This window comes from Podarcis raffonei, chromosome 7, assembly GCF_027172205.1.
Source record: "Podarcis raffonei isolate rPodRaf1 chromosome 7, rPodRaf1.pri, whole genome shotgun sequence".
In the NCBI taxonomy this organism is placed as follows: domain Eukaryota; kingdom Metazoa; phylum Chordata; class Lepidosauria; order Squamata; family Lacertidae; genus Podarcis; species Podarcis raffonei.
Window position 1 is genome coordinate 1,110,401 of NC_070608.1, and position 9,577 is coordinate 1,119,977.

General features: G+C 57.7%; 1 protein-coding gene across 1 annotated transcript; it reads left to right on the forward strand.

Moving 5' to 3' along the window:
• The first annotated feature begins 5,677 nt into the window (after window positions 1-5,677).
• Window positions 5,678-9,056, forward strand: SCRT1 (scratch family transcriptional repressor 1). The gene is made up of 2 exons (XM_053395062.1): window positions 5,678-6,429; window positions 8,216-9,056. Exons 1-2 carry the CDS (start codon window positions 6,315-6,317, stop codon window positions 9,037-9,039), a joined length of 939 nt encoding a protein of 312 aa, XP_053251037.1. The 5' UTR covers window positions 5,678-6,314; the 3' UTR covers window positions 9,040-9,056.
• Window positions 9,057-9,577: the final 521 nt, after the last annotated feature.

Here is a 9,577-nt window from a genome sequence, read left to right on the forward strand (position 1 = left end):
TGCTGCTGCTATTGTTAAAATTAAAATTTCTCTCCTGCCTTTCCTTCCTCCCCAAGAAGCCCAGAGATGGAAACAACGATGTAGGAAAAGAATACAATTAAGAATTAAATTTGGTGCTTTTTAAAAAATCTAGTATCATTTAAAAACATATTTCTAAACACATTCAAAAAACTGTGACATGCCCTCTTGGCTAATATAATTTCAAGGTTGCCAAGAACAATGTTTTTTTGACACACACACACCCTTTCCAATTCTAGGAGGTCAAGTTCATTATACTGGATTGTATCCATTAACATCATTAACTTGGTGATGATGTTTCCTAGGTCTCCTGCCTCATATGAGGAATAGTTGAGGGAGTTGGTTATGTTCAGCCTAGAGAAGAGGAGAGGTGATATGAAAGGCCATCTTCAAATATCTGAAGGGCTTCCGCATGGAAGATGGAGCCAGCTTCTTTCCTCCTGCTCTGGAGGGTGGGACCCAAACCTATTTATTCAAGTGAGAAGAAAGGAAATTCCAACTAAACGTTAGGAAGAACTTTCTGGTGGCAAGAGCTGTATGATGGTGGAATGGATCCCCTTGGAATGTGGTGGGCTCTCCTGCCTTTGAGGTTTCTAAGCAGAGTTTGGGTGGTCATCTGACAGGGATTCTGAAGCTGTGATTCCTGTACTGCAGGGGGCGGGAATGGATGCTCATTTGGGTGCCTTTCAACTCTATCATTCCATGATTCAATCTATGCACTGATATGCATGGCACTTTACAGATCAGCCAGTCAGAATAGAAGTGGGGTCCAGAAACCAGGGCTGGTGAGGATTTGGTTGAAAGATGTAGGACTCACAGCTGTCCATAGAGGCACAGGTCAATTATTCTGTGTCCAGGGCAGCTGTTTATCAGCTCCATCTGGTATGCAGGCCGAGACCCTCTCTGCCCACGGACTGTCTCGCTAGAGTGGTGCATGCTGTAGTTATCTCTTGCTTGGACTACTGCAATGCGCTCCACGTGGGGCTACCTTTGAAGGTGACCCGGAAACTACAACTAATCCAGAATGCGGCAGCTAGACTGGTGACTGGGAGCGGCCGCCGAGACCACATAACACTTGAAAGACCTACATTGGCTCCCAGTACGTTTCTGAGCACAATTCAAAGTGTTGGTGCTGACCTTGAAAGCCCTAAATGGCCTTGGCCCAGTATACCTGAAGGAGCGTCTCCATCCCCATTGTTCTATTCGGACACTGAGGTCCAGCGCCGAGGGCCTTCTGGCGGTTCCCTCATTGTGAGAAGTGAGGTTACAGGGAACCAGGCAGAGGGCCTTCTCGGTGGTGGCGCCCGCCCTGTGGAACGCCCTCCCACCAGATGTCAAAGAGAAGAACAACTACCAGACTTTTAGAAGACATCTGAAGGCAGCCCTGTTTAGGGAAGCTTTTAATGTTTAACAGACCACTGTATTTTGGTACTTTGTTGGAAGCCGCCCAGGGTGACTGGGGAGACCCAGCCAGATGGGTGGGGTATAAATTTATGATGATGATGATGATTTTGTATCTTTAGCCTGGAGAAGTGAAGATTAATCAAGAAATGGCTGCATGGCTTGTCCTTCAGAATATGAATCATCAGACCTCTTTCCTGTTCCTCCAGAGGACAGGAAATTAGAGAGAGGAAGATTTCAGCAAAAGACTGGGAGAAATTTCAGAGCTGTTTGACAGGGCAAGAGACTTGCCTCAGGAGGGGCAGGACTCTCTGCTACAGCTACGGAAGCGGAGGCTGGGCTGTCACCTGTGGGCTTGACAGAGGTACCTGCAGCGGATGCACCCCGTGGAAAACGTGGCAAGGGGGAATGGCTCTTCTTTTAGGCTCTGGCCTGGCCAGAGAGACAATCAGCATCCACGTTCAGCTGGCGCTTCCAGCCGCCTGGGATGCAAGCAGACCAAGTCATGATGTCACCCACATTTGTAATTACCTGCTTCAGAATATGAATTGGCTAAATTTAGCATTTCCAGCACCCACGCCTGAGTACATGGGGAAACTGCTGGCATTCTGCAACTAGTGCAGCGCGCCAGAACCGAGCTGCCTGCAACGGAAGACACCTGCCGTGCTTGGGAGCCTATTTTGTACACACACGGGTTTATTGATGCATTTGCAGAAAACATTTTGCCCGGGTTTGTGCGCGCAGCACTACAACTCCCTTCATCCCCAGTCAACGGCCATGCTTGCTGGGGCTGATGGGAGCTGTAGTTCTTCGACATCTGGAGGGCCCCCACACCGAACCGGAGTCCAGCTCCACTCGGAGGGCAGGTGGGCTGCCCTTCAGGACCACAATGTGGAGACGGGCAGATGGGAGCCAGGGTAGCTCCGGCCGCACGAAGCTCGTTTTGCAGAAGCCCAGGGAAATGAAAGGGGCCTGCATGTTGTGCAGGGAGCATTCCTGGAGGTGGCACGCGTGAATGGGTCCCTTGCGTGGGTGGGGACTGCGTGGGGAGAGGATGCGCGGTGCCCTTTCCTTCCTGGGGCTCCAAAATGTCCTCGTCCAGCCGTGCCCTGAGCCCTGGGGCGGCGGGGGGGGGCAGGTTCCTCGGAGAACTGCCCAGGCAGGCAGGCAGGCGCCCCTCGTGGGCGCGGGGAGGCGGCGGTGGCGTGGCCTTTGTCACCTGGGCTTCCCTCTGTTCCCTTTCCTGCAGAAGTAAACAAATCTACACAAGGCAAGACAATAGCGAACAGGCTTGTTCCTAGATATTTGTTAATTAGGGACATATGTCTCCTGGAGGAATCATTGTGCAAAAGGGGGGACCTTCTGCTCGCCAGCCCCCCTCATTTGCATAAACCGAAGCCCATTGGCTTGGGGGCCGTGATGTCAGAGGGTGACTTGTAAACTTTGGGTGACTGGAGATTGTTAGCTTGGTTTGCAATTCCATCAGTCGGCCGGAGTAGAGAGGGAGGGCGGAAATTCAGAACAAAACCCGGGTCGGTGCGCGCGCTCCCGCGCGCCCTCGGAGCGCTCTCTCTTGATCTCGCTCTCTCGCGAAGGGCCTGAGGTTCACAGCAGTCTTGTTAATTAGGATGCAGGGAAGGAGAGCAGCAGGAAGCAAAGGCAGGGCCGCAGGGGAGCCGAGCAGAAACAAACGCAGCCCAGTGGTGCGTCTGGATGTTGGCGAGCGGCGGAGAAGACGCTTCTCCGGGCTGGGGAAGGAGGTTTCGAGAGGGGATTCCAGACCTGAGGCCACAGCTCCGCTGGGTTGCGGGAGGGGGTCGTGAGAGGGCCTTTGCAAGGGAAACTAACTGGCGCTGAGAGGCTTAGGCTGGGCCTTTGCATTCACTGTTTATTGCTTTACAATCCAGATATGCCCCCATCCCTCGACCACGTTTCTTTTGCACAAAACAAACTCTCTCCTTGCAGTTTGCACAGCACGAGACCTCTCTGGCATCAAATCCCACGCCAAAGGCCCATTCAGGGTAGAGGAGAAAGATGGACTGTCTCAGGGAGCGAGGGAGCGAGCGGGGGACTAGTGGAGAAAGTTCTGAATTAAGGATGTGGATGGCTTCATGGTGAAAGACGATCCTGTCCGGGGAGGTCCCCGCCAGCCCCCGCGCGAGCCCAGCCGCGGAGACCATCTCCAAGGAAGCTCAGCAAAGCGCCTCGCTCTTCCCCTTGATTCTCACGCAGGGAAAGGTCCCCGTGGGTCGTGCACACATCCCGCGCCTCCTTCTCCTCGCGGGCCATTGTGTGACACCGAGGAGGCGTCGGGCGGTGGGACCACCGGTAGTACCGCCAAGAAAGGAGAAGCGGTTGGATGGAGGGGTCTGGGCGCCTTCAGGGTTTCGGCTGTGGGGCGGGGAGAGCGGGGCGAGGGAGGGCAGGCAGCGAAAATAACCCCGTCCTCTATTTTGCAGCTCTTGTTTTCTAGCGCCAAGCCAACCACCAACTTTTTCTCTCCAGCTCTGCCACGCTGGCAACCCTCGGTTCCCACCCGGGAGATCGGGTTCAGATGAACCTACATATACCCCGCCTTGCTGTCCTCTCAACTTGGCTACACTGTGTTCACACGTGCAGATGGTAGGAAACTCCCGAGTCCTCCCCGCAACCCCAATACATTTATTGAACCCCGGTTTTCGCGTGGAAGCCAGAAGGGGACGGGTGCCAAACGGCTGGCCTTCAGTGGCCGAGACACTTGTTGCCTTCTTGCTATTGCAGGCTTCTCACTACCTCGTTATTATGGGATGCAGGCAGAGGACGGGAGGGGGCCGGTCTCCTCTCCCAGTTCTCCAGAATCCAGTACCTCAAGACTCTGCCAGCATGTGACTCCGGCGTGCGAACTGGAAGCCGCTTGCAGTAGACTCCCCTTCGACTCTCTATCAGAATATAGGCCCAAGAATCTTGAGTGTCTACTCGCTTTTGCTGCCCCAGACCGAAGGAGCAGGACTTTATTTATTTATTGCGGGGAAGGCCTGGTGTCCAACCTTGGAACTCAGTCCTGTGACATGGGAACAAGTCACAATGCCGTGCCTTTGAGCACGTGCAAAGTGTCTTTCCTTCGCTTCCAGTGTTTACACATCTGGGGCTGGAAGAGGATCTCCTCACTCAGTAAAAGGAAAGGCAGGATTGCGTCTCAGCGCCTCACCTTCTAGCAAATGATGCCTCCCAAGTCCCCACACGATTCGTGACACCCACGACACTCAGCCCCCCCCCTTCATACAAGAGATCCTTTCTCTCACCAACCTCCTTCTAAAAGGGGAACAAAAGGCCCAGCCTGCGTCCCCTTTCCCTCATTAAAAAGTGAGGGTGTCACCCACAGGGCCCCACAGGTCTTCCTGACGCTCCTCCAATAAATCACTGGCGGGGGGAGAAAGCGACACCCCTCCTTCCCTCCTCATTAGGTCTGATAGAGCCGGGGTGGGGGGTGGGCTTGTGTTTCGCGGCCGAGCCAAGTTGCTTCTCTTGCAAGTTGCCAACGGGCTGAGAATGCCGGATATATATATATATATTTTCCCCACCCGGGGCTGCGCCGAGCCTCCGACGTTGCCGCGGGAGCTGGATCTGCCTCCGCGCACTTTCCGCGTCTAAACTTGCAAAGGAAAAGCGATCAAGGGTCGAGGGTAGGAAAGGAAGGAAAGAGCGAAGAGTGGGAGGGGGTTTACGAAAAGGCAGGGCAGGAGGCGACTCACAACAGCGTCACTAAATCATTCTGTCTCAGCCCTGTTCCCGGGAGAGATTTCTTCCCTTTTTTTTTTTTTTTGATGGATTAAATTAAGCGCTTCCATTTCCGTCCACCACCTGATCGCTGCATTATAAATCCGAACAGCTGATCCGCGAATCTTCAGAAATTCAGGAGCTTGCAACAAGAGGCTGCGGCAAGGAAGCCTGGGAGCTGTCCAGTGCTGAACAAGGAAACCCCCCCCCCAACCGCCCAACGAGCAAGCAAGCGAGCGAGCAAGCCAGCCAGCGAGCCAGCCAGCGAGCCAAGCAAGCAATAACCGCCGCCGCCGCCGCCACCCCTCCCCACCGCCATCGCAGCCCCGGAGCGGAACAACAATACGAATTACAGCACACACGCAACCCAGGCAGAAGCCGCAGCGCTGGAGAGGACCGAGCCGCAGGGGGCGGACGGGCAGGAGAAGCCGAGCCCAGCAAGAGCGCAGCAGCCCGGGCTGGCGTGGAGGCGGTGAGGGCGCCTGGCGGCGGCGGCGGCGGCGGCAACGGCGGAGAGCCCGGGCGAGCCGGCGAGGGAACGGGGAGCGAGGCGGGGAGCGCCGGCCCAGCGGGAGGGAGCTGTCCAGGTGCCGACCTCGCCGGCCGCCTCTTATGAACCAGCGCGGCGTTGGTTGTAATCTCTCGAACTCATGGTGGGCTTTTGAGCCGCGCTGGAGCGCAAGCGAGAGGCCTGCCAGGGCGCAGCCTCGCCGCGCACAAAAGCAGCAGCCGCCGCCGCCGCCGCCGCTGCGGGAACAAGGACTCGCGCGGCGCAACCGCCCAGGCTGGAGACCTCCGCGGCGGGCAGCGCTCCATTCAGGGGTTTGGAACGAGCAAGCAAAAAATACCACGAAGCCATAGCGCGCCGCGATTGCCATTCTTGAGTCCTTTCGGGGTTTGCTTTTTTTATTCTTATTATTATAAAAAAAAAATCTGATTTTTCTCCCCCTCCGCAAATTTTATTTTTGTACGTTTTCCGTTCTTTCTTTTTTGTTGTTGTTCTTTTTCTTCGGCTGTCTCCTTCCCCTTCCTGCCCCCCCATCACCCCTGCGCCCCTCCCGCATCTCGCCCACCTCTCATTTGAACCCATCGGCTGAAGCTGCGGGGGCTTCGTCACATTCCGGGAGAGTTCAGAAACCATGCCAAGATCTTTCCTGGTTAAAAAGGTCAAACTTGACGATTTCTCCTCGGCGGATCTAGAGAACTCCTACGGCAGGTCGCGGACAGACTTCAGCTCCCGGATCCATGACAAGGGTAAGGAGGGGGGCGGGTGGGCAAAGGACCCTAACCCAGCAGTGAAGGGGAGCGGGGAGAGAAAGATGAACGGGGCCCCCACCGAGACAGGGATTAGGGGGACTCGAGGCCGTGGCGGTGCGGGGGGGGGGTCAGCGGTGCTTCAACCGTGCCAATGCGCAGCAGAAACTCTGGGCAGCAACAGCAGAGCCACCGGGGGGGGGGTTGTCCCCCCGGTGAGCGCTCTCACGGCACCGGGGGAGGCAGCGCGCCAGGCTCAAGCGAGACCCGGTATGCGGCGCCTTTCCTGGAATGCTTTTGCAGCCCCGGCGGCCGCAGCATCCGCGAAGGGCCATATTGAGCGGGTCTCGCGCCTCGCTCGGCGCTGTGTTGACTGACTCGGCACATTTCGATGCAATCCAAACCCTGCTAAAATTAGACCTTGCAGGGACGGAGGCGGGTGGGCGAGCCTTTTCCATGATGGGGCAAGGGCGCGCGGGCGGGGGGGCGGGTGGAGAGAGAGGGGAGGGGGAGGAGGAGGAAGAGGAGAGGAGCCCCATTGGATTGCAGTTCCTTGTGAGAGAGGCCCTTTTGTCTCGCGCTCAAGTTCAAGGGCAACCGAACCCCCTCTCCCCCCCCACGCATCCCAAGAGTCTTTCCCCGGGGGGAGGGCCCTTCAGCGGGACTCCGCATAATCTTCCCTGTCTATGTGTGGCTCCAAACGAGGGGATGTTTCTCCCCCTCCGGCTGGGGCTTCCTGGTGACCCCCGCTTCCCCCCCTCCCCGCTTTTGTTCCGGGCAATCCGTCTGCAGCGTGTTGCATAATCGCCGGAATTCTGCTGAAGTGGTTCGAGAGGGAGGAAAGGGGGGGGAGGGAGGAATTAGCCTCCCCCTCCGCAACCCCCCCTCCCCGCGCGCCTTTCTCCTCTGGTCTCCTGCAGAGCGCTGACCTTGAGAGAGAGGAGAGGATCGCGGGTGGGGTGGGGGGAGGGGGATGGAGATAAAGAGGATGCCCCTCTCCTCCCCGCACATCTCTCTCCCCCCCCCTCAATTCCTGCCAGGCAGTTATCTGGCCGAGGGAGCCGCAGGTGAAAGGGCCGGGAAATGGCCCGGAATGATGGAGAGGAAGATGAGGGGAAGGAGGTTCATCAAGCGCCGCGGAGATTAGCATGACACAGGAGCCGCTTGGCCGGGGGGGGGAGGGAGGGGGCTCCTCCTCCAGGCTCCAGCTTGTTGCATCTATTAACTAGAGAGCTCTCGAGCCGAGCTCCCGAGCCCATCAATTATGGACTCATCAGAGTCGCCGGGCTGGGCTCGCTCTGCTCCGGCCTGGAAGACTCGCTGCTGAACCCACGCCGCTCTCTCTCTTCCGCCCTCCCTCCCTGGCCTTCCTCCTGGCCCCCTCTTCCTCTTCCTCCCTTACCCATCTTGTCCCTTCTTTGCGTGTCACTCTCTCTCCCCCCTCCCGCCCCCAAACCCATCTCTCTTTCTCCATGTGTGTCCTTTCCAATTCGCCCCACGGCCACCCCCCACTCCTTTCCCCCTCGCAACTCGTCCCCTACACTCCCCCCTTCCAAACCTCACGTGGCCCCCTCCCTCGCCCCCAATTCATTCCTTCCCCCCCTCATTTCTCTTTTGCTCTCCACCTCTCCCTCCGTCCCCCTCGGAAAACCTTCTCTCTCCCGTTCCCCTCGCGCCTTTCCCCCTGGAACCCCCCCACGCCCCCCAACTCATTCCCCTCCTTCCTCTCCTGCTCCGTCCCCTTCTCCCCCACCCCGCTGTGCCCCCCTTCCCCACCCCTCCTCAGGAGGCTACATCAGCGAGTACATCTCCCCGTCGTCGGTGTACGAGGGCGAGAGCGACGGCGGGCTCAAGGTCCCTTCGCCGACGGGCGTCATCTACCCCGGCAGCCACGGCGACTACGGCGCGCCCGACTCGGACCCGCCGGACAGCCCCCACTCGGAGTTGGCCGGCGGCTACATCAACGGCGACGCGGCGGTGAGCGAGGGCTACGCCGTCGATGCCTTCTTCATCACCGACGGCCGCTCGCGCCGCAAGGCGGCGGTGGTGGGCGGCGGCGGGGCGGCGGGTTCCCGGCTGGGCCAAGCTCCGCAGCAATCCGGCCCGCAGGGCGGCCCTCCCCTTGCTCCGCAGCAGCAGCAGCAGCAGCAGCGGCACACGTGCACCGAGTGCGGCAAGACGTACGCCACGTCGTCCAACCTGAGCCGCCACAAGCAGACGCACCGCAGCCTGGACAGCAAGATGGCCAAGAAGTGTCCCACGTGCGGGAAGGTGTACGTGTCCATGCCGGCCATGGCCATGCACCTCCTGACGCACGACCTCAAGCACAAGTGCGACGTGTGCGGCAAGGCCTTCAGCCGGCCCTGGCTGCTGCAGGGCCACATGCGCTCGCACACGGGCGAGAAGCCCTTCGGCTGCGCCCACTGCGGCAAGGCCTTCGCCGACCGCTCCAACCTGCGCGCCCACATGCAGACTCACTCGGCCTTCAAGCACTTCAAGTGCAAACGCTGCAACAAGACCTTCGCCCTCAAGTCCTACCTGAACAAGCACTACGAGTCCGCCTGCTTCAAGGGCGCCGTCCCGCCCCCGCTCAGCCCCCTCGACGCCTGAACCCGCGCCCGGCCGCTGCGCCCAGCCCCTGCGCCCCCCCGGGGGGGAGAGAGGCCACATGGAGGGCCCCCTCCTCCTCCCGCGCCCTTGCCCTCCCTCCCTGTCTCTTCCTCCTCCTCCGGGCTTTCCAAAAGGGTCGACTTCGCCTTGCGAAACCGCGAAGCCAGATTCGCGAAACCCCCGCAGCCAAGGGCCGCGCAAGGGTCCGCCTGGAAAGGTAAAACAAACAAACCACAACAAGCCAAGCGCAACCCCCGCCATCTCCACACTCCTGCTCTTCCCGCGAAGTATAATAAGCCTAATAAGCATAATAACAATAATGATGATTATGAATTATTCATTAATGAATTACGTCAGGCGAACGATTCTCTTTTTACGATTTCATTTGCGAGACGGTTTTTCTCTCTTCCTCTTCCTTTTTTTCTCTTTTCTTTTCCAAAAAGTGTCAATTTCTATTTTCCTAAGTGTTTGCTTTGCTATATATTTATTTGACGGGTCTTTTTAAAAATTATTTATTTGAAAGAAAAGAAAATGCAGA

Coding starts and splice junctions, on each gene's coding strand:
- SCRT1 (XM_053395062.1), top strand. CDS start 6,315: ATGCCAAGATCTTTCCTGGTTAAAAAGGTCAAACTTGACGATTTCTCC. Junction 6,430..8,215: donor CTCCCGGATCCATGACAAGG/GTAAGGAGGGGG, acceptor ACCCCTCCTCAG/GAGGCTACATCAGCGAGTAC.